Below are 23,011 nucleotides of genomic sequence, written 5' to 3'. Positions count from 1 at the left end.
GGAAATGGTAGGCAGAATAGATAGAACGTACAGTTTGAAGCTTTTGGACCTCTACAGGTTGAAGAAGGTGAGGTAGGTGTTGAGAGTACCAACGAAGACCCTACCATTGTAATATAATATGAGCGGTTTGTCAGTAAACTTTAAAATGGTTGATTTGAGTGGACCAAAAAAATTATGCTAATGTTTACTGTTTGCTCGACTTTCTGATTATTTTGTTTTTCATTAGGACTGGGCCGAGCCTATGCCCTGGCGTTTGCAGAAAGAGGTGCATCAGTTGTTGGTAAGTTTTTTTCTTTTTAATGAGTAGATGGCGTTTACGGTAGAGTCTCCACAAGTGAGCCAGCTTTGCCTTTACATCAAATAATTTTCCAAAGTCACATTTCACCCCTTGTTAATTTCTTCTGCCAGCAAAAATTGTCCTCCTTGAGAATGATTTTATAACTTACTTTTTTTTTAAATAGTTTATTGCCAAGTTGGTTTCCATAAACCACCCAGTGCTCATCCCCACAAATGCCCTCCTCCATGCCCATCACCCCCTTTCCCCTCCCCCCACTCCATCTGCCCTCAGTTTGTTCTCGGCATTCAAGAGTCTCTCGTGGTTTGCCTCCTTCCCTCTCCCCCCCATTTCTCCTCTTCTTCCCCACGGTCCTCCGTTAAGTTCCTCCTAATCCTTCTATACGTGCAAACATATGGTAGCTGTCCTTCTCTGCCTGACTTATTTCGCTCAGCATAACACCCTCAAGGTCCATCCACGTTGCTATACATGGCCAGATTTCATTCTTTCTCATTGCCATGTAGTATTCCATCATATAGATAAACCACATCTTCTTGATCCATTTGTCCGTTGATGGACACTTAGGCTCTTTCCATGTTTTGGCTATTGTTGAGAGTGCTGCTATGAACATTGGGGTATATGTGCCCCTATGCATCAGCACCCTTGTGTCCCTTGGGTAAATTCCTAGCAGTGCTATTGCTGGGTCATAGGGGAGTTCTATTTATAACTTACTTTTTAAAGTAGACTAGCTTCACAGATTTTTCCCCTGAGCAGAACTGACGAAGAAGGTCAGGCACTTACTGTATACAAGGAAGTTCTTGAATTTGGTAAATTACCGAGCTGTGATTTATTGAGCTAGAAGGCTGGTTTGAGGTGAATCCCCGTAAATATAAGTGTATTGATGACAATAAGAAATAAGTGTATTTTGAGAACTAGAAGTTTGGAGTCAGAGAATCCGAAATATGTGGTGGTGGTGGTGGTGGTGTTGTTTTAAACCTCTTTCATCAAAACTTTTCACATGAAGCTTTTTATAAAAGTTTCACTTGGAGAGGCAGTTGCATGAGTTTTATTAAGGCTCATCAGTTAGAAGATGCTGTAGTGAAGAATCCTGAAGGCGGGAGGTCTTAGTAATTTAAAGGTTTTGCACTGACGCAACATGGTGTGCACAGAGGAGTGGGTTTGTCTGCAGCCAAACCTTTGTGGGGAATAAATGAACACTCCTTCATTGTGCGCAGTGCAAGGGAGGTGGGTAAGGCAGAAGATACAGCCCAGTATTTATTAGTATCTTTGCTGGGATAAAATTGTTCACCCACGATGACTTTCTAATGCCCGTTTTTCTCCCTCTTACTAAGGAATACAGAGAGACAGATTGTCTCCAATTTGTTTATGGAGACATGTATAACAAAAGGGTAAGCAAGCAGCCTGGGTTTCTACAGAAGACCCAAACAGGACATTTGATTATACTCTCCTCCCTCACTGTGGACGTGTAGCTTTTGTTTTGGTTTTAAAAAAATTTTTTAATGTCTATTCATTTTTGAGAAAGATTGCAAGCAGGGGAGGGACAGAGAGAGAGAGGGAGACACAGGCTCCACGCTCTGAGCTGTCAGCAAAGAGCCCGAGGGGAACCCAAGCCCTTGAACCGTGAGATCAAGATTGAGCTGAAGTTGGACACTTAACGAAGCCAACCAGGTTCCCCTATGTAGCTTATCTTTACAGAAGGGACACAGAGTCTTTGGATGTTCCTTGATTAAGGTCATGTGCAGTGTCAATTAATCCCATCTACTTCTGGTGGTAAGGACACGTTTCGTTATTGTGGGATATTGAGGTATTTAGCCAGAGGGTATGTAGTTCCAGCCCTCTTTGCCAGATTTTCCCAAGATATTTCATGTTGTTACTGTTAATCTTTTTTTTTTTATCCTATTGCTATCCATTTCTTAATATTTTCAACTTTGAGCTTTTCACGCATTGACATTTCTTACTCACTTCTGTAAGTATAAGGCCCTCGTTTTGTCTTCTCTATCTCCTGAAGGACCTAGAATATTTCCTTGTGCAAAGAAGGTACTTTGTTCTTTGGGGCCTTTTTTGTTATTTGACATAGACTCGTTCTGGAGGAAATGGGGAGGTGGGCCAGGTGGGTCTTTGAGACTGGTTGAATACACTCCTGCTTGTTGTCATGATTACGTATCACCTTAGTTTATAAACCTGATCTGTAGAAAAATTTACAGCAATGCGTGTTTGTGGGTCGGGTTTCATAGATTTTTGTGTTACCACTGAACCATGAGATCATGACCTGAGCCGAAGTCGGGCGCTTAACTGCCTGAGCCACCCAGGCGTCCTTCTTTCAGCTTTTGAAAACTCAGATGCCCTGCTACCAGGTTGCATCACACACACTAATGTTCCTCCTTTGTTAATGTTTGTTCTGCTAGTGTATATTTTACATGAGTAAGAAAAAGTGGAGGAATAAACCTAGGACACCATGACAGCAGAGTGTTTTATTTGTGGGACAGTGATTCCTCCGATAATTTTATGACAAGCTCAGAGTCCAGTAAGAAGTGAGAACAAAGGGATAGAAGTGCTTGTTTCTCATATAAGTCAACATATGTCAGGTTATCTGGGTTAACAAACACATCTCAGTGACGTAAAATAATAAAGGATTATTTCATGTTTTTGGGAGTGTTAGCTTCTGGTAGGCTGTGTCTCTGCTCTAAGTGTCTTCCTTTTTTTTTTTTTTTTTTAAATTTTATAGTTTATTTGTTTTTGAGACCGAGAGAGACAGAGAATGAGTGGAGGAGGAGCAGAAAGAGAGGGAGACACAGAATCTGAAACAGGCTCCAGGCTTTGAGCTGTTGGCCCAGAGCTTGATGCGGGGCTTGAACCCACGAACTGTGAGGTCAGGTCCTGAGCTGAAGTCGGACGCTTAACCGACTGAGCCACCCAGGCGCCCCTCTAAGTGTCTTCCTAATTTCAGGATTCCAGTTAAAGGAGCAGATCTGTCTGGGACATTGCTGGTCTTGGGATGGATGAAAAATATACATGGATTGACTTGGTGGCTCTTAAATCCACTTCCACTCAAATTTCATTGACCAAAGGAAATCACTTGGCCAAGCATCACTTAAGATAGTCTCTAACTTTATATTAATATGATTGCTATTTTTTTTTAAATAAAGGTGTTTCTTTTTTAAGTTTATTTATTTCAAGAGAGAGAGCGAAAATGGGAGGGGCAGAGAGAGAGGGAGAGAGAGAGAATCCCAAGCAGGCTCTGCACTGTCAGCACAGAGCCCGAGGTGGGGCTCCATCTCATGAACTATGAGATCATGATCTGAGCTGAAATCAAGAGTCGGATGCTTAACTGACTGAACCAACCACCCAAGCGCCCCCTGATTACTGTGTTTTATATTCCATAATAAAAAGCCTTAGGGGAGGTTTCAATCTGGGTGTAAGGACTGCTCAGCCTTTGGCTACTAGTTATAATGTTGCGGACGAAATGACACAGAGGACAAGACACACACAAAAGACAGACACAGACACAACTCCGGCCGGAGGAACAATTCTACGCAAGCCCCTCTTGCGGTTTATTTTATACCCCGGTAACTGGATACAAACTGAAACCTACAAGATGCATTCCTTTACCAATTAAGGGCAAGTAGCCAAACACATTTCAAGGACAGGGGGGAGCAAAGGGAGGAAGTGACCACAACATGTTTACTAAGAGGCCTGCTCACAATTCCAGCCTCCTCCTTATTTCTAAGGAGGGCATGTTCCCTGGTATGCGAGCAGACCATTAAACTTGGATATTGTGTGCAGGCCTCCTGGCAGAGCATCCTGTTTGCAGGCATGCTTTGCCCAGGCAGGGAGCCCCGTGTGCAGACACATGCCGGCGTCCCTAACCACGCTTTCCTGTGGTCACTGTCGGGCTCCCACATATAACAAAGAATGTTTGGTTTTCTGTAAATTACAGCTTGCAGGAAAGTGAGCTGCCTTTGTAGTTTAGGTCACGTTTCCAATCCTGGCCATGCTGCCTGATCATGTGACCTCTCTCGCTATTGGTAGCCACTTTGTCTCGCTTCCAGGATTATGGTAGGGGTTCGGTGGCATCAATGGTTAGAGGCCTCTGTGATGGGAAAGAAAGGTGCCCGGAGTCAGGGCTGCCTGCCACGTGCTGGCCCTGTGCTCAGGACTTGGATATATGGCACAACTCGAGGGCATCCCCACCTCTGTATCTAAAACATGTCTCTCTTCTAGATTCTTTAGAGCCAAGGGCCGGCCTTACGTACTGATGCCTTCTCTTCACGGGTGAGCATAGTGCTTCACTTAGTAATCACCCAAGACCTAGGTGTTGATGAAGGGGGTGAGTTATGTGACACACGGGGATCACAAGAAAGCACATGTGGTTCCAGCTTATAATAAATGAGCTACGTATGCAATGCTCACGTCTTCCCCAGATGCGACTGTCACTAACCCAGGTTACGGGCGGCAGCCTTTAAAGATAGCTTTAGAAGAGCTTTTAGCCATTTATCAGTTTAAAACCCCAGTTTTGAGATACTAACAAGAATCCATACAAGCCGTAGCATCATCTGGGCTCGTTTGTTCATCCAGCAGTTATTATTGGGTGCTTGTTCGGTAGCAAGCACCTCTCTGGGAGCCGAGGGCGTGGAGTGGGGACTAAAACTGACAGGAGCCCTGCTTTCACAGAGCTGACATTCCAGGGGTGGGCGGTGGAGAGACAGACCGTGAACGCATGTGGAAATATAGCAGGTCTCAGGTAATGACAGGTGCTGTGGAGAGACAACTGCAGTGCATGGGCTGGAGGAGAGCTCTGAGGAGACACCTGCAGGCAGGGGACCAGATCGGGGGGCCCAGGAGCCTGTGGCAGGGGGCACAGCTGGTGCCTCAGTCTCTAGGCGGGAGCGGGCTCAGTGTGTTCAGGGTCAGCAGAGGGCCTGTGCAGCAAAGTCCTCACGGGGGATCGGAACCGAGGGATAAGGGCAGACAGTTCACAGGAGGCCAGGCTGCATGAGACCGTTTAGTTCTGAGTCAGGACTGGATCCCTCCGCTTGCTGTGTGGAGAATGATTGCAGAGGAGCAAGCATGGAAGTGGGGCCCGAGGATGGGCTCGCCAGGGCTTTTATACTCTTCACTCTCCTTGGACGTTCTTGTGATTATCCGTGAAAAAAGAGAGGGGGTGGGTAAGGAGTGGAGACAGAGAGACCTGCCAAGACATTGCAGTGATCTCTGTAAGACATGGTGGTGATTTAAATAAGTCACAGGCGTGTAGGTGGTACAAAGCGGTTAAGTTCCGGGCATATTTTCAAGGTCGATAAGGCAGGATTTGCTGACTTGCCTGCGTGGGTTGCAAGGGAGGGCAGAGGATAGAGACAGGAGGCCCCGAAGGAGGGCCAGATGGGCAGAGACGAGGGGCTCCTGGCAGACCTTCAGACAGAGATAGTAAGTAGGCAGTGGGGTGCATGACTCTCGAGTGGGGGACGAGTGGGAGCTGTGTGCTTCTGGAGCTTCTCAGTTTGTAGATGGTATTTGAAGCCAGGAGACTGGATCACATTACCAGGTAGTGAGTGTGGGTGAGAAAGAGAAGAGGTCCGAGGACTGAACTCTGGATGATCAGTTTCCCACGTTTCGTTTTTTCTCCCAGTAAACATACCTTTGATGCCATCTTGTTGTTGAAACAGGAGAATCAGTTACAGGAGCCTAACTTAAGGTGCCCCTATCTACGCTACCTCCGCATTTTGTTCTCCTTCAAATATCTAGATACATTGATGGCCATCTGGAGAAGATTCCTGATGAAATAGGGAGACTGTAGCTTTCAAACAACCAGTGAAAATAGTATGGCAACTCCGTGTTGCTCTGTTTTCATTTAGCGGAAAAACATGATAAAAGAAACTTGTTCACAGCATTGGAGGGACGGAGTGGCACTGTCAGTGCGTCCATGCTTTAGTCTGGGTTTTGCCCCTTCATGCAGCCTGGGAGCCTGGGGCAGGTTACCTAACTTGTCTCAACTTTCCTTATCTGTGAACATTGGAACTACTGTTCCCACCACCTTCCTTGTAAGGTCCGTGGAGATCAGATGAAGCAGTGAACACAGTGGCTCTCTGCAAATGCAGAGTTCATGTCTGCCAGTGTAAGGTAGCAGTGGTATTTTATAAACTTATGTATTGTTATTCCCTACCCACACATTTGAGTGGAAACAGTGTCACATAGTATGAATACATGTTTCTTTGCATAATACACTTGCAAAAAAATCTTTTCACATTGTTTCTAATCCCAGCCTTTCAGCGTGTAACCAGAAGTGTGCTTTTCCAGTTCAGGGCGTAGCCATGTGGTTTAGGTCTGGTGATGGTGGCGTGACCAGTGGGGTCAGTTTGAATTTAGTGCACGCTCCTATGAAGACATGTCTCGAGTAAATCTGTCCCCATGCTGTTTCACTGCACGTGATTGACCTCAGTTTATCCAGGCTTCAGCGCTTTACCTGTTTGGTTGTACTTTGAACAGTTTCCACTTGAGGGTGGTGTTCTATTGCACAATAGAGTGATTCTTCCTTTACTTAAATATTGTTTGTCAGTTTGCTTTTGAACTTTCCCTTATGTAGTTAAAAAGGCTCTTAAAAGACTGTTAGCTGCAGGTCTTAAAATCTTGATTTTTTTTTTTACTCGTTGTTTCCTATGATTGGAATAGTTGCACGGAAATGGACATTTAATAGGAATTGAGTCTTGACGGTCTTTTCTTCATCTCTTTCCATTACTTTGTGTCTCCATACCGGTTTTTATTTGTGGTAAGACAATAAGATCATATTGTTAGAAAAATATATCCCAGGCCACATTTTGAGAAACCCATTTCCCTAAAAAAGTTACATGAAACTTTTACAGTTACACCTGACTTAGTGGATTTTCAATACATATAGATCTTGGCTTTTTCATCTCTCTTTTGTTTTTTAAAAATATTTATTTATTTTGGAAAGAGCCCAAGCAAAGGAGGGACAAAGAGAGAGGGGGACAAAGGATCCAAAGCAGGCTCTGTGCTAACAGCATGTGAACTGTGACATCATGACCTGAGCCACAGTCAGGTGCTCAACTGGCTGAGCCGCTCAGTTGTCCGACTTCAGCTTGGCATTGATTTTTTCTCTGCCTCATTCTTTGTCTCTTAACCACCCAAACCCACCAGCCTTGACCCTCATCCAAAGGAAAAAATAAAAAGCCATTCAAAACAAAAAGCCTTTTTTTTTGCATATGTTGTCACCGTCAATTTGGTAATGCTAAAAAAACTTTAAATTTTAGTATATGCTACCATGGCGTTTATTAATTAGTAAAGTTTTTAATCCAAAAATGTTCATCTTGCAATATAAATTATTTCTTTGTCCCAAATGTTTATGTTAAAGTGTGTTTTTCAAGTTCTTTGGTCTTTATCTTTTCATTAGGTTTTGTATACTATTATATAAATTTTACTTTAAATTATTACATAAACTAACTTTGCTATTTGTCCCCATTGCTTAGTTCTGTTGCCCTCTATACAGTTGTTGCTAAAATCTATGCAGGGCGCCTGGGTGGCCCAGTCTGTTAAGTGTCAAACTTCAGCCCAGGTCATGATCTCAGGGTTCATGAGTTCGAGCCCCATGTCGGGCTCTGTGCTGACAGCTCAGAGCCTGGAACCTGCTTCAGATTCTTTATCTCCCTCACTCTCTGCCCCAAACCCGCTCTGTCACTGTCTCTGTCTCTCTCTTTCAAAAATACATAAACATTAATAAAATTTAAAAAAAAGATTGCCTAGTCATCATTAAAAAAAAAAAAGAAATAAAATGTGTGCATTACTGCAATCATCCCATACTTAACTTTCAGTAGATGAGAAAGTCTTTGCGGTCAGGCACCAGTTTTATATATCTTTGTTCCTCTCTGTAGATTTCCTTGCTAATAGTAACAGATTAATGTTTATATCTATATGACTGGATATAGGGAGATGCTATGTAGTGAACATGGTCACTTGTTAAACATGGAATAATGGAGTCATGGTATCAATCAGCAACTGAATGCATGAGTTCTGTATATAGTTTCTGGTCTCTCTTAATAAATAATCTCTATTTCCTTTATTGTAGACCTGGATACAATATGTTTTATGAATGCTTTTCTTCTTTTTGCTGAAATTGGGTTGAGTCACGTTCTTTTTTTTTCACAAAAGGAAAACCATTGCAGAGTTGAACACTTCATGACATGAGCCTGTGTTTAAATATGTTTTCTGCTTCATATCTATATCTAAAAACAAAGACATGTTTGAAAGTGCATAGCTCATGGTGTGTTTGTGTGTTTATTTATTAAAGTATATTTATTTATTTTGAGAGAACGTATACATGTGAGCATGGAAGGGGCAGAGGGTGAGGGAAAGAAAATCCCAAGCAGACTCCACGCCGTCAGCTTAGAGCCCTAGTTAGAGCCCAAACTCGTGAACTATGAGTTTACAGCCTGAACTGAAATCAGGAGTTGGATGCTTAACTGACTGAGCCACCCAGGTGCCCATCATGGCATGTTTAATGAGATGGGAATACTGAAGGAGGGAATTGAGGAGGTGACTGAAGAAATACATTTCATTGTAGGATTTTATTTCCAATTCATATTTGGATCGTCTAGAAATGAATTCTGTGTGTTTTTGCCTTGCAGTGAATGACTTAGGAGGGGACTTCAGAGGACTTGGTAAAGGGTCCTCTGCTGCTGATAAGGTTGTTGAAGAAATAAGAAGTAAAGGTGGGAAAGCCGTGGCCAACTATGGTATGATATTTGCAAGAACTGTATTCTTTCTTTTATTCTCCTTCAACTAATGCTTTTGCTCCCATTAATAATCATTGAGCAAATATCTCAGCATTCCAGTGTGATTAGGAGACTAGTTTTTTTCCCTGAGCCAGCCAAATCTGTTTGGGTATCTAACTTAATATAACATATGAGGTTTTCAAAAACCTTTGATATAGATTGTTTCATGAGTCTAACTTTTAGCATATTGCTTATGTAGTATTTTTATTAATAAGCACATGATAAAATCAGTAAGTTATTAATGATGTGGATATGAATATGCTCTTATTCTCGGAAGACCTATTTTAGCTAAAAGGTTTTATGTATTTTTACAGAGTAACGTGAGATTCTTCTTTTAAAAATTGTTTTAGGACAGGTTGTGAAGTAATATAGCTTGGGAAGTGAAATGCCCCCTTCCTGTACCCAACCACGGTGTTCCATTTTTCATAAGCAGTCATCGCTGTATGTAACTTTCTTCCCTTTATAAAAACTTAAGAGTCAAAGTTAGGTATTAAAATGAAGCCACCAGGAAAACAGTATTTGATATATTGATTGTAATAGTATCCGTAAGGAACCTTCTCAAATAGAAGCACGTACTTACTGACTTTTCTGCAAATTAGATTGTTTTTATTGGCCAGGGATAAAATTAGATTGCCAGTGCCTTCATTTTGAAATTTTAAAGGACAGGAAATAAGAAATGATTGTTTTGAGCATTCCAGGGAATAATGAGACAGACATCCTAACATCATTTCACACTGAGGAGCTAGAAATATGTTTTCAACATATAGAATCACTTTTATAAAGGTAATAATTCCACACCCCCCCACCTCTCCCCACTTTTGTGATGCGACCTGTATCACCCAAGATTCAGTAAGGAAAACAGAAGCCCCTCTAGGTTTCCAAGTGTGAAGGGTTTTATTACAAAGAATTAGAGGCTTGCATCGCCTTTGAAGGACTGGGTAAGTGCATGTCCGGGAAAGTGGGTGACCTTGTCAGCCTGTAGCACATGGGTCTCACGGTTCACCCAGCTGTGCCTGTGAGCTTTCACCTGTACTCTGCTCATGAGATTGACTGGCATCTGCAGGCTTCTCCTACTTTTCCATCCTTTGATGGGTATGTCTTTCTGGCAGATCTAACACAGGACTGTATGAGTCTCAGGGAAGGGAATATATTTCCCGGCTCCTCCCAGTGATTGCAGAGAGAATAGAGAAAGGCAGTATAGAGAAAGGTGGTGTTGAGTTGACACCTGACCATGTGACACACAACTGTGGGCCTATGAGCTCTTCCCCTGGGCCAATGAGCAGAAGATAAGAAAGCCACACTATTTTGTTGGGCTTTACTTTTTGTATTTAATGTTGCAGCGTCTCCATATGTAGTTAATATAGCACTGAACATGATTTTTCAAATTAAACGCATACCTTCTTTCCTCCCTCCTCACATCTAATATATGTCTTTAAGGGGAAGTATCCGTGTGGCTTTTTAAAATTAAATACAAATTAAACAAGATTAAGTACTCAGTTTGCCTGTCATACCAGCCACATTTCAAGGTTAGTAGTTAGTGGCTCCTGTCTTAGTACAGAAATAGGACATTTCCCTCCTCACAGAAAGTTGTATTAGACAGTGCTATTTTAAATAGTGGTTGCCAAATTTCTTATTCTCCCTTTTTTTTTTTTTTTTGGTTTTTTAAAGAATTGTCATAGGGGTTACATTTCTTTTGTAAAATTAGATCATATATATTTTGATATGTATGTAATACACATTTATTTTTGTGGAAATGAATTCTGTTGAGAAGAGTATCTGTCCTGGGCTCTGATCCACAGAATTTAGGAGTCATTTGTGAGGGATATTACTGATGTTTTGCACCTAATTTTCCCTTCCCCCAGATTCAGTAGAAGCGGGAGAGAAAGTTGTGAAGACAGCACTGGACACTTTTGGAAGAATAGGTGATGTTTCTTTCTGTTTATGGTCTTGACTGAGCACTTTCTACCTTCCTGATAAAGTGTTCTTGATTTTACTTTGGTTTATTAAAAAAAACTCCCCCTTTTAAAAAAAAGTTTTTTTAACATTTATTCATTTTTGAAAGACAAAGGATACAGAGTGTCAGCAGGGGAGGGGCAGAGAGAGAGAGGGAGACATGGAATCTGAAGCAGGCTCCAGGCTCCGAGCTGTCAGCACAGAGCCCGATGTGGAGCTCAAACTCTTGAACCATGAGATCATTACCTGAGCCAAAGTCAGACCCTTAACGGACTGAGCCACCCAGGCGTCCCAGAACTCCTTTCTTTATGACTAAGTTTTTAGTTTTGTTTTACAAACTAATTATTTTACATACCCCACCTTATTCTCACAAAGGGCTTGGAGGTGGCATTTTTTTAAATGCAAAAATGTGTCGAGTTTGTTTTATATTTTTCTGGATTTCAAAAATGTTTAAAAAATTAGCATTTTCTAGGTTGCTTATTTATAATAATTTAATTATACCCCAGATATGTCTATAAAATATTTTGGCAATAGAGAACCCAGTGGAATTTTTGGATAATTATGATTTGGATTGAAGTGATTTAATGTTTTGCAAATTAGTTAAGGTGAATTATATGTAGTAGAAATCTATTTTTAAGAAGCACTTTGAATGTATTGTTTAGTTTATCACTCTACATCATCTTCTTCGTTTAGTTACACACATTCTTAGTAAAGGTTATTAGTTACTTGAGGGAAATGTTACCGCTGGGAAGCCCAATGTGTTTACAATCTGGAAAACATTAATTTTTGTAACTTGAATGTGCTCCCTCCACTTTAATTTTTGGCTAGGATGTTTGTTTTTCTAGTTATGTTTCGTGAAACTTTTATGGGACTTGTTCACATATAATTTGACAAACGGATAGAGTCCACAGAGGTGTGAAGTTGCAGGGTGAAAACAGCCACAAGAACCTTAAAAGAAATGGTTCCTTTTTTCTATTTTTTTTTTGACTTTTGAGTGGCAAAAACAAATCTTTTAAAATTTATTTTCTGAGTGAATTCTGAGGTTAATTAAGGGATGGCTTGTGGTTACCAGTGAATGCTAAGAACCGTAAGGCTTGGACAAGAGCTAATTCTACAAATAAGCTAACAGAGTTTTGGCAGAAGGTGGAGGTGGGAAAATGTACATACGTACGTTGAGAGAAAAGGCACTGATAAGGATGCTATACTTGTGCATCAGGTTTTTTGTTTTATTTTGTTTTTACTTTAGGTATTAAAGATTGTTCTGATAGCACTCTTTTCCAATGGTGGGGGACCCCAGTTTTGAAAGATATATGAATTGAAAGCCAATGCAAATTAACACGCTTGCTTTTGTATTTGTGACTTGGATTTAAAAATTAATTTTTTTTTTTTTATGTTATAGATGTTGTGGTCAACAATGCTGGGTGAGTATTTCTTTTTTCATTCTACATAAAATGTGCATGTGAAATCTTTTTTCCAAGTAGATATTTCTTGCCTGTAACCCATATAATATCATTGTTTTTAGAATTCTGAGGGACTGTTCTTTTGCTAGAATAAGTGATGAAGACTGGGGTAAGTTGTTTGTAACATATGTCTCTGTGAGACCTAACCTGTCCATTTAGCATTATAATATTTGAGGAATTTGTATATTTAAGGGAAAACCTACTTCTGCCTACTTTTGCTCCTTTCAATGTAGATGATGAATCTGATGAATAAACTTGACAGCTGAAAATGACAACATCATTTGGAAGTAGCCTGTTTTCTTTTAACATTTGATAAATCAGAAATAAATCAACTGATAAATCAGTTGAAAGAAGTTACCTGAAAGGATTTTGTGCCTTTCAAATCATTGTCCCCTTTTTCTTCTTGAGAAGATGCTAGCATTTCCCAGCTGGATTAACTTTTTTTTTTTAGTTTATTTATTTTTGAGAGAGAGAGAGGAGGGAAGTGGCAGAGAGAGAGAGAGAGAGAGAGAATCCCAAGCAGGCTCCATGTTGTCAGCATAGAGCCCAGTGTGGGGCTCAAACCCACAAACCGAGAGATCATGACCTGATCTGAAATCAAGAGTTGGGGGCTTAACTGACTGAGCCACCTAGGCACCCCTCAGCTGTGTTAACTCTTTGTAACAGTCTTTACCCTGCATACCTGCTTGTGTGATTCTTATTTTAAGAGCCAGAGCAGGATATAGAAGGGGGTCTGAGGCACTGAACATGTTGGAGATCTGAGAACTAGGGAGGGAAAATGCTCAGTGTAATTTCGAAGTTTCTAATGAGTAGGAATGCCACAGCAAGATTGAGCTTATTTATTTTTAAATATACATTTATTTATTTTGATGATGAGGTAGAGGGTGAGCGGGGGAAGGGCAGAGTGAGAGATAGAGAGAGAAAGAGAAAGAGAGAGGGAGACAGAGAATCCGAAGTGTGCAGAGCCCGATGTGGTGCTAGAATTCACTAGCTGTGAGATCATGACGTCAGCTGAAGTCAGATGCTTCACCGACTGAGCCACCCAAGAACCCCAGAAAGGCTGACTTTAGATAACAAACAAGTCACAGTTGCTCCCCACGTCTGCTCTTCATGCCTCTACTTTCATTGGCCATGGGAAGGAAAGTAAACTATGGTGGCTGAGGCCGTGGGAGGTGTGGTAACTGAGGTGAATCATCACATCACCGTCCATAGTGCATGCTTCTGGGGAAAATGGCCAGGGGTTCTTTTGGAAGAATCAAAGTATCTTTGTGATTTAGAGTTAACCAAAGAAGGGCTTTTAATTTCTTCTTTCTGTTTTAACAAACTGGGACAAGAAAAGAAGCCTGAGAAAGTTAGGATTTGATGGCAAAGGGGGATTACCTTGTCGATTTCCTTTCCGCTGCAGTGGGGCCAGGCCACTTCCCTCTCTGCTGTTATCCCAAGCTCAGCACTCCTCACCCCCGAGTCCCCTTCCCTTTCGTCTTTGTCTTTCCTTTCTTAAGTTCCTCCCTTTTCATTATTACCTTATTCTTCTAATAGACACGTGAAAACCTTTGTTGACACTTCAGATCAGAACGAAAAATAAGCTACAGTGGGTAGAACCTTGATAATTAAGAGAACAAAATTAAATCTACAGTTGTTTGTCTATCTGAACCATTCCCCAACTTGTCTGTTCATTGGATTGACATCTCCAAAAGCAGATGGGCTTCTCTCTGTCCACCCTGTGTCCTCCCTCTCTTCCTCCATTTTCTTACCTGCTCTGTCCCAACTCATTTGCAGTTTGGCCTGGTAGAAATAGGGAAATAGGGAGCAGTGTTTTCTCAACAGTGAACTGTGTAGTTTATAATTATGCTTTTTTAAAAACTTTATTTCATTAAATTTTCATTATTAAAGTATAGTTGACATACAATGTTATATCTTTTTCAAATGCATAGCATAGTGATTCAGCAGTTGTATACATTACACTTTAATGTTTGTGATGAATCCCAATTATATTTGTAAAATTCTTGAATATTTGAAGTAGTGGATTTTCTTTTTAATTTTTTTAAATGTTTATTTATTTTTGAGACAGAGAGAGAGCAAGTGCCAGCAGGGCAGGGGCAGAGAGAGAGGGAGACAGAATCTGAAGCAGGCTCCAGGCTTCAGGCTGTCAGCACAGAGCCCAATGCAGGGCTTGAACCCATGGACTGTGAGATCATGACCTGAGCCAGAGTCAGACACTTAACTGACTGAGCCACCCAGGTGTTCCAGTGGATTTTTTTTTAAGTTTATTTATTTTGATTGAGAGAGACAAACTGTGAATGGGGGAGGGGCAGAGAGAGAGAAGAGAGTGAGAATCCCAAGCAAGCCCTACACCAGCAGCTCGGAGCTTGATGAGGGGCTTGAACCCATGAGCTGTGAGATCATGACCTGAACCAAAATCTGATGCTTAACTGACTGAGCCACCCAGGCTCTGTAGTAGTGGATTTTTAAATTAAATTATTTTTAAGTTAAAGAAGGCATCGTGTTCAGATGTACTCAGGGATTATAATAATTTTATCATGAATTATAAGGAGTGTACTAACGAATGAGTGTGAACTATTGATTGTTTACATAATTGGGACAAAAGCAAAAATGGGTACTCAGGGAGTAGTGTGACAGTAGTTGATTTTGAATGCTTGGTTTAAGGGTACCTAGGTGGTTCAGTTGGTTGAGTGTCCAACTCTTGATTTCAGCTCAGGTCACGGTCCCATGGTCGTGGGATCAAGCCCTGCATTGGGTTCTGCACTGAGCATGGAGCCTTCTTAAGGTTCTCTCTCCCTCTGGCCCTCCTCTGCTCATGCTTGCTTGCTCTCTCTCTCTCAAAATAAATAAACGAACTTGAAAAAGTAAAATGAATGTTTAGTATAAAGTGAATGTATAAATAAATCATTGCTTATGTTGATTCTGAGTCATGCCTATCTAATTTTTAACAAAATGTATAATAAAAGTAATTTGTTGTTTTAGATATAATCCACAGAGTCCATATGCGAGGCTCATTCCAAGTGACCCGGGCAGCTTGGCCTCATATGAAGAAGCAGAAGTTTGGGAGGTAGAGTTGAACATGGCTGTTGGGGGACTAGAGACGTGGTGTGTGGGTCCTTGTGTCCAGGGAAAGATAAGTGCTTTGACGTTGACGAAGTTACCTTCAGATCTACGTAGGCTTTTTTTTGTTTTTTAAATTTTCTTTTAAGTTTATTTTGAGACAGAGATTGCACAAGGTGGCTAGGGACAGAGAGAGAGAGAAGGAGAGCGAGAGAATCCCAAGTAGGCTCCGCGCTCTCAGTGCAGAGCCCGACGTGGGGCTCGAACTCACAAACTGTGAGATCATGACCTGAACTGAAGCCAAGAGTTGGATGCTTTAGCAACTGAGCCACCCAGGCACCCCTCCCAGCCTTTTGGATGTAGGGTTGGCATATATCCTCTCATTCAATTGGAGGTCATTTAGCTACAGATTAGCCGAGCTGGCCAACTTTACATTTCTTTTCACCTCCTACTTTTCATTAATAATGGATTTCCTGCTGTTCTCTGATATTTGAGCAGTACAAACATGGAGGATTCAGCTGTACTTTATATGTTAACCAAAGGATTATTTTGTGTCTGCTGACCAAGTGGGGGGAGGTGAGTGTCATGTCCAGTTCTCTGAAACTGGTTGGACAGGTGTTGCTGGCCTTTAGGAATGGTTTGGGAGCTGTAGGACTCGGTGGCTACATCTGTGCCAGTGCCTTGGAACGAGGCGAGCTCGGAGGTGGCTCGGTGCCCTCTGACACGGTTCCTCCTCTTTACCCTGGGTTCACACACATTGGCTAGCAGTAAATTGTGACCCCTGCTCTGGGAGCATTCTAGTTTCTCCTGACCCTCACAGTTTCTGAAAATAAATGATATGAATTGTTTTTCTTGGTCGACCAAATAGAGTGAGTGAGATTGGGTCCCATTTTGGAGATGGTGTTGTTTTAATACGAGGCATTTAATATGATCCACGAAGAGAGGGGCAGTGTAACGAGGGTTAAAGAATTAGCACTGGTGTTTCTGATACTTCTTACCATAACATTAACTCCTATATTGCCACTTTATTTTGTTTATAAATATTTCGTGTTGTTCTCAGTCGATAACGAATATATGTTCTCACACTTGAATTTGTTTGGTCCTGATTGGCGATTCTTTTTAAAACAAGTCAAATTCTGTAGTTAAATTTTGTGAGATTACTTATATTATTACTATTGTTTAACATGTATGAATCATGATTGTAAGAACCTAATGACAGTATACAGAATTGCTTTTTATTTAAAAAAATTTTTTTAACATTTTATTTATTATTGAGAGACAGAGGCAGAGCATGAGCAGGGGATGTGCGGAGAGAGGGGGAGACACAGAATCCAAAGCAGGCTCCAGGCTCCCAGCTGTCAGTGCAGAGCACGACGCGGGGCTCGAACTCACGAATAGTGAGATCATGACCTGCACTGAAGTCAAACACTTAACTGACTGAGCCACCCAGGCGCCCCCAGAGTTGCTTTGGCAGGTGTAATAGTACAGTAAAAGAAAAAAAAAAAAGGTTTGGAATTTGCAGTGTTATCAAAACATAGGAAAGAGATTTTGAGAGATGGATTTTCCTTTTAGGATTATTATGACTTCCTCAGCTTCGGGAATATACGGCAACTTTGGCCAGGCCAATTACAGTGCTGCGAAACTGGGTCTTTTGGGCCTTTCAAACACTATTGCACTTGAAGGCAAGGAAAGCAACATTCATTGTAACACCATTGCCCCTACGGCCGGGTCTCGGATGACCCAGACAGTTTTGTCTGAAGGTAAGTAGCTTAGGTTTTCCAGTGTTTGTAGCTACAAGTCTGTGTGGAGTAAGCTTTGCAGAAGTATTTCATTTTCTGAATACTTAACTGTTATTTATCTTACAGTTTCAAAAGGCGTTAGACATAATTTGTATTCATCATAGGAAATTTAGAAAAGCATACAGGGAAAAAAATGTAAAATGACCCCTAGTTTTACCACGCAGAGATGAACTTTCATTCTTTTTCTCTGTATATTTACACATAAATGCATATATATCTTTGCTTTGTTGTTGTTGCTTTTTACAGGAGTTGCTAATAGCATTCTGTTTCGTAGTAATGATTATGTTTGAATACTAATAGGCTGTATTTTTTAGAATATGTTTCGTAGTAATGATTATGTTTGAATACTAATAGGCTGTATTTTTTAGAATAGTTTGAGGTTTCTGAAAAACTGGGCAGATAATGAAGATACTTTCCATGCAGTTTTTCCTAATACGTGTTAACACCTTGCACTAGTACGCTACCTCTGTTATGACAGATGAACTGATATTGATCCGCTGTTGTTAACTCACGGTCATCGTTTCCACTCTGGCTCTTTGGTTGTATAGTTGTATGGGTTTTCACAAACGCATAATGTTCTATATCCACTGTTATATGCAGAATTCTACTCTATAAAATAGTTGCACTGCCCTGAAAGTCTCCTGTGCTTCACCTCTTCATCTTCCCCTCTCCTTCCCGAATGTCTGGGAGGACTGAAGTTCGTTTCTTTTTGTCAGTGAATAACATTTCTTGATGTGGAGGGACCACAATTTATTAATTCCCCTATTGAGGAACATCTTAGTTGCTTCCAGCTTTTGGCAATTTGAATAAGAGCTGCTGTAAACATTCATGTGCAGTTAAAAAAAAATTTTTTTTAAATGTTTATTTATTTTTGGGGCGCCTGGGTGGCTTAGTCGGTTAAGCGTCCGACTTTCGCTTAGGTCATGATCTCGCGGTTCGTGGGTTCGAGCCCCGCATCGGGCTCTGTGCTGACTGCCAGCTCAGAGCCTGGAGCCTGTTTCAGTCTGTGACTCTCTCTCTGACCCTCCCCTGCTCACGCTGTCTCTCTCTCTCTCTCCTAGAAATAAATAAAACATTAAAAAAAAATTAAAAAAAAACATTTATTTTTGAGAGAGAGAGAGAGACAGAGCATGAACAGGGGAGGGGCAGAGAGAAAGACACACACACACACACACACACACACACACACGCACACACACAGAATCTGAAGGAGGCTCCAGGCTCTGAGCTGTCAGCACAGAGCCCGATGTGGAGTTTGAACCCATGAACTGTGAAATCACGACCTGAGCCAAAATTGGACGCTTAACCAACTGAACCGCCCAGGTACCCCCGCCACCCCCCCCCCATTTTTTAAGTTTCTTCAGTTTGAGAGAGAGAGACAATGAGAGTGTGTGTGCAAGAGTGGGCGAGGGGCAGAGAGAGAAGGAGAGAAAGAATTCCAAGCAAGCTCTGTGTTGTTAGCACAGAGCCCAGGCCAGGGCTTGATCCCACGAACTATGAAACTGTGATCCCATGAACTGTGAATCTGTGAACTGAGCTGAATCAAGAGTCGGACGCTTAACTCACTGAGCCACCCAGGCGCCCCCATGTGCAGGCTTTTGTGTGAACTAAGTTTTCAACTTGTTTGGGTAAATACCAAGGGGTGTAGTTGCTGGATTGTATGTTAAGACTATTTAGCTTTGTAAGAAATTTCCACACTGCCTTCCAGAAGGGGTGTGTCATGCTGTATGCCCACTAGCAGTAAAGGAGAGTTCTCATTGCTCCACATCTTTGCCAGCATGTACTGTTTTCAGTCTTCTGCATTTTAGTCCTTCTCATGGGTCTGTAGTGGTATCTCCTGTTTTAATTTGCAGTTCCCTAATGATGTGTGATGTGCATTTTTTCCTATGCTTATTTGCCTTTTATCTGTCCACTCCTGTGATGTGTCTGTTCACATCTTTTGCTCATTTTTAAATTGGGCTTTTGCTCATTTTTAAATTGGGTGGTTTGTTTTCTTACTGTTGAGTTTTTAGCATTCTTGGTGTATTTTGGAAACAAGTTCTGTTCACATACATATTTTGCAAATTTTTTTCCCCTACTCTATAGCTTTTATTTTTTTTCCCTTAATCTTTTTCTCTTTTGAGGGAGGATTTCACTGATAATGGGGTCTTGGGTTGGTAGTTTTTTTTCTTTCTACACTTAACTACTTCACTCCACCTTCCTCATGCTTCTTACGTGGTTTCCGATTCGGAAAAGAGGTCTGCTGTAATCCTTTCCTTATACATCTGTAGGCAAGGTGTTTTTTCCCCCTCTGTTTTCTTCCCAGATGTTTCTCTTTGTTTCTCTGAAGTTTGAATATAATATGCTTAGGTGGAGATTTTTTGGCAATGTACTGCTTGATAGCCTCTCAATTTTTGGATCTGTGGTTTGGTGTCTGTCATTAATTTTGGAAAACTTTTAGCCACTATTGCTTTAAATATTTTTTCTATTTCTCTCTTCTCCTTCTGGCGTTCCCCTATGGCGCGTTCTCTCTTTTGCAGCTATCTCACAGTTCTTGGATATTCTGTTCCTTTTTTTAAAATTTTTTTTATAGTTTATTTATTTTTGAGACAGAGACAGAGCATGAGTGGGGGAAGGGCAGAGATTGGGGGAGACACAGAATCCGAAACAGGCTCCAGGGTCTGAGCTGTCAGCACAGAGCCTGATGTGGGGCTCAAACCTACCAACCGTGAGATCTGACCTGAGCCGAACTCAGATGCTTAACTGACTGAGCCACCCAGGCGCCCCTATTCTGTTCCTTTTTTAAAATTCTTTTTTCTTTTCGCATTTTAGTTTGGGAAGTTTCTATTGACATATATTTAAGTTCACTGATTTTTCATTTCTGTTATATTGCTTTTGTTTTCTAACATTTCCTTTTGATTTTTTCTTAGAGTTTCACCTTTCTGCTTATTGTAGCTGTATCTATTGCATGCTGTCTGCTTTTTCCATTACAACTCATAGTGTATTAATTATCGTTATTTTATTTATTTTTTTAAAATATTTTTATTTATTTCTAGGAGAGAGAGAGAGAGAGACAGCATGAGCAGGGAGGGCGAGAGAGAGAGGGAGACACAGACTCTGAAACAGGCTCCAGGCTCTGAGCTGGCAGTCAGCATAGAGCCCGATGCGGGGCTCAAACCCACGAACCGCGAGATCATGACCTAAGTGAAAGTCGGACGCTTATCCAACTAAGCCACCCAGGCGCCCCTCGTTATTTTATTTATTCATTTATTTTAAAGATTTTTTTAAAAGTTTATATATTTTGAGAGAGAGAGCACACTCATGTGCATGAGTGCTTTAGGAGCAGAGAGAGAAGGGAACAGAGAATCACAAGCAGGCTCTGACCTGTCCGCACACAGCCTAAGGTGGGACTCGAACCATGAACTACAAGGTCATGACCTGAGCGGAAACCAAAAGTCAGACACTTTACTGACTGAACCACCCAGGCACCCCTAATTATAGTTATTTTAAATTCCCAGTCTGATCATTCTAAAATCTTTATTTTATTTGAATCTAGGTCCGATACATTATCTCTTCAGCCTGTACTTGCCTTTCAGCATGCCTTGAAAGTTTTGTTGAAAGCAGAACATGGTGCATTGGGGTAGTAGAAAGTGAGATAATTAGGTCTTTAGTTGAGGTTTTTTAAGTTTACGTGGTTAGGAGGTGGTAGGCCATGTTCATTGTGTGCTGGAACTATCTGTCAGAGGCTTTTTCCTCTGTGCCCTTGTTTCTGTGCTCCCTGTCATTTTTGGGTTTTACTAAACACCATTTGTTAAATAGAGTGTGTCTTGGAGCTTTGTCACTTATAATCCACTCTTGTTATACTGGAGTCCTGTTGATGTGGCTGTAAGTTATGAGGAAGGGAAATGTTCTTATGATTAAATCTCCTTTTTTTTTTTTTTTAATGAGTCAGAGTCATGGGTTGTGACTTGCAGAAGAGTTTCTTAGCCGTTTTTTCCCCCCTCCCCTTAATTGAGATAGGAAGACTAAAGAGGCCCCAGCCTTCTAAATGCCCTTCCCCTAGGTCACATGCAGCTCTGATAGTCTCCTGTGAGGGGAGCCCTTTGTTAAGGAAAGCACCGTGCTCTGGGTATATTTCAAAATGATTTTTTTTGGTCACCTTCTTCCTTTTTTTCCCCTGTAATATTCCAAAGTAAGTTTTTATATTTCACCTAATAAGTTCTTGGAAGTGTATCTCTAACAGATAAGGATATTAAAACCACAATGCTATCATCACACCAAACAAAATAATTCTTTAACATCACCTTATACCAAATTAATATTAAAATTTACTGACTGTCTTTTAGACAGTTTAAAAAAAAAGGTTTTTTGAGTCGGCTTACTCCACAGGGACCCAGATAAAGTCCACAGGTATTTTGTTACTATAGGTCTTGTTTTATTCAATACAAGCATTTGTTCTTTAAAAAAAGCCATTTATTTGTTGAAGAAACTAGTGCAATTTATTTGTCCTATAAATTAGTACTCATTCTTGGTTTGGGTTGTCTTTGCCCTTTTGTGGAAAATCAGGTGACCGGATAAGGGTGGGTCAGTTTCTGAATTCTGTGTTCTTTCCACTGATCTGTGCGCCTGTCCTTTTATCAATGCCATGAAGTTTTGATTCCTTTAGGTTTTTGTTTGTTTGTTTGTTTGTTTTTGAGAGAGAGAGTACAAGAGGGGGAGGAGCAAAGGGAGAGGGAGAGAGTCTCTTAACCAGGCTCAGCCTGACGTGGGGCTTGATCTCTCACAAACCTTGAGATCATGACCTGAGCCCAAATTAGGAGTTGAACACTTAACCATCTGAGCCACCCAGGTGCCCCTTGATCTTGAGCTCAGGTAATAAGAGTCTTCCAGCTTTGTTCTTTGAAAATGTAAAATTTTAGTGTATGATAAGAGAGCCTATTTTTATACTTATTTGTATAATTGATAGACTACTTAACTAGTGGACATGACAACCTTGTGGGTTTTTTTTTTAATGTTTTTTATTTCTGAGAGAGAAAGAGGCGAGAGCGAGCGCATAAGCAGAGGAGGATCAGAGTGAGAGGGAGATACAGAATCTGAAGCAGGCTCCAGGCTCTGAGCTGTCAGCACAGAGGCTGACGTGGGGCTTGAACCCATGAACTGTGAGATCATGACCTGATCTGAAGTCACACGCTTAACTGACTGAGCCACTCAGGCGTTCCCCCCCCCCCCCGCCCCGCCTTGTGGTTTTTAATACTTCTGTTTTTTTTAACATATTTCTGAAAGGAAATCTTCATAATATTTTATTTAAAAATTTTTTTTAATGTTTATTTTTGAGAGAGACAGAACATGCATGGGGGAGGGACAGAGAGAGAGGGAGACACTGATTCCGAAGCAGGCTCCAAGCCCTGAGCTGTCAGCACAGAGCCCGATGTGGGGCTTGAACTCTTGAACTGTGAGATCATGACCTGAGCCGAAGTCAGATGCTTTAACCAACTGAGCCACCCAGGTGCCCTGAGATCTTCATAATATTTTAAAAGTTGCTTCTTTGAAGTGACTCAAAGCAGTTGATGAGTGAAATTATTTTATTTTATTTATTTTATTTTTTTATTAAAAAAAATTTTTTTTAATGTTTTATTTATTTCTAGGAGAGAGAGAGAGACAGCGTGAGCAGGGGAGGGT

The 23,011-nt window shown here is 41.1% G+C and overlaps 1 protein-coding gene across 1 annotated transcript in view; it reads left to right on the top strand.

The window, feature by feature from the left end:
* HSD17B4 (hydroxysteroid 17-beta dehydrogenase 4) overlaps positions 1-23,011 on the top strand; it is an 85,853-nt gene that overhangs the window by 4,599 nt on the left and 58,243 nt on the right. The window contains exons 2-8 of the mRNA XM_039244950.1: positions 227-280; positions 8,932-9,039; positions 10,941-11,000; positions 12,431-12,452; positions 12,554-12,600; positions 15,477-15,561; positions 17,127-17,314. Coding sequence (XP_039100881.1) covers positions 227-280; positions 8,932-9,039; positions 10,941-11,000; positions 12,431-12,452; positions 12,554-12,600; positions 15,477-15,561; positions 17,127-17,314 — 564 coding nt within the window. The remainder of the gene's footprint in view (positions 1-226; positions 281-8,931; positions 9,040-10,940; positions 11,001-12,430; positions 12,453-12,553; positions 12,601-15,476; positions 15,562-17,126; positions 17,315-23,011) is intronic.

The sequence above is a fragment of the Hyaena hyaena genome, unplaced genomic scaffold (genome assembly GCF_003009895.1).
Source record: "Hyaena hyaena isolate Hyena2069 unplaced genomic scaffold, ASM300989v1 scaffold_250, whole genome shotgun sequence".
In the NCBI taxonomy this organism is placed as follows: Eukaryota; Metazoa; Chordata; class Mammalia; order Carnivora; family Hyaenidae; genus Hyaena; species Hyaena hyaena.
The sequence above is the reverse complement of the archived record's forward strand: the minus strand, read 5'-3'. Positions and strand labels throughout refer to the sequence as shown.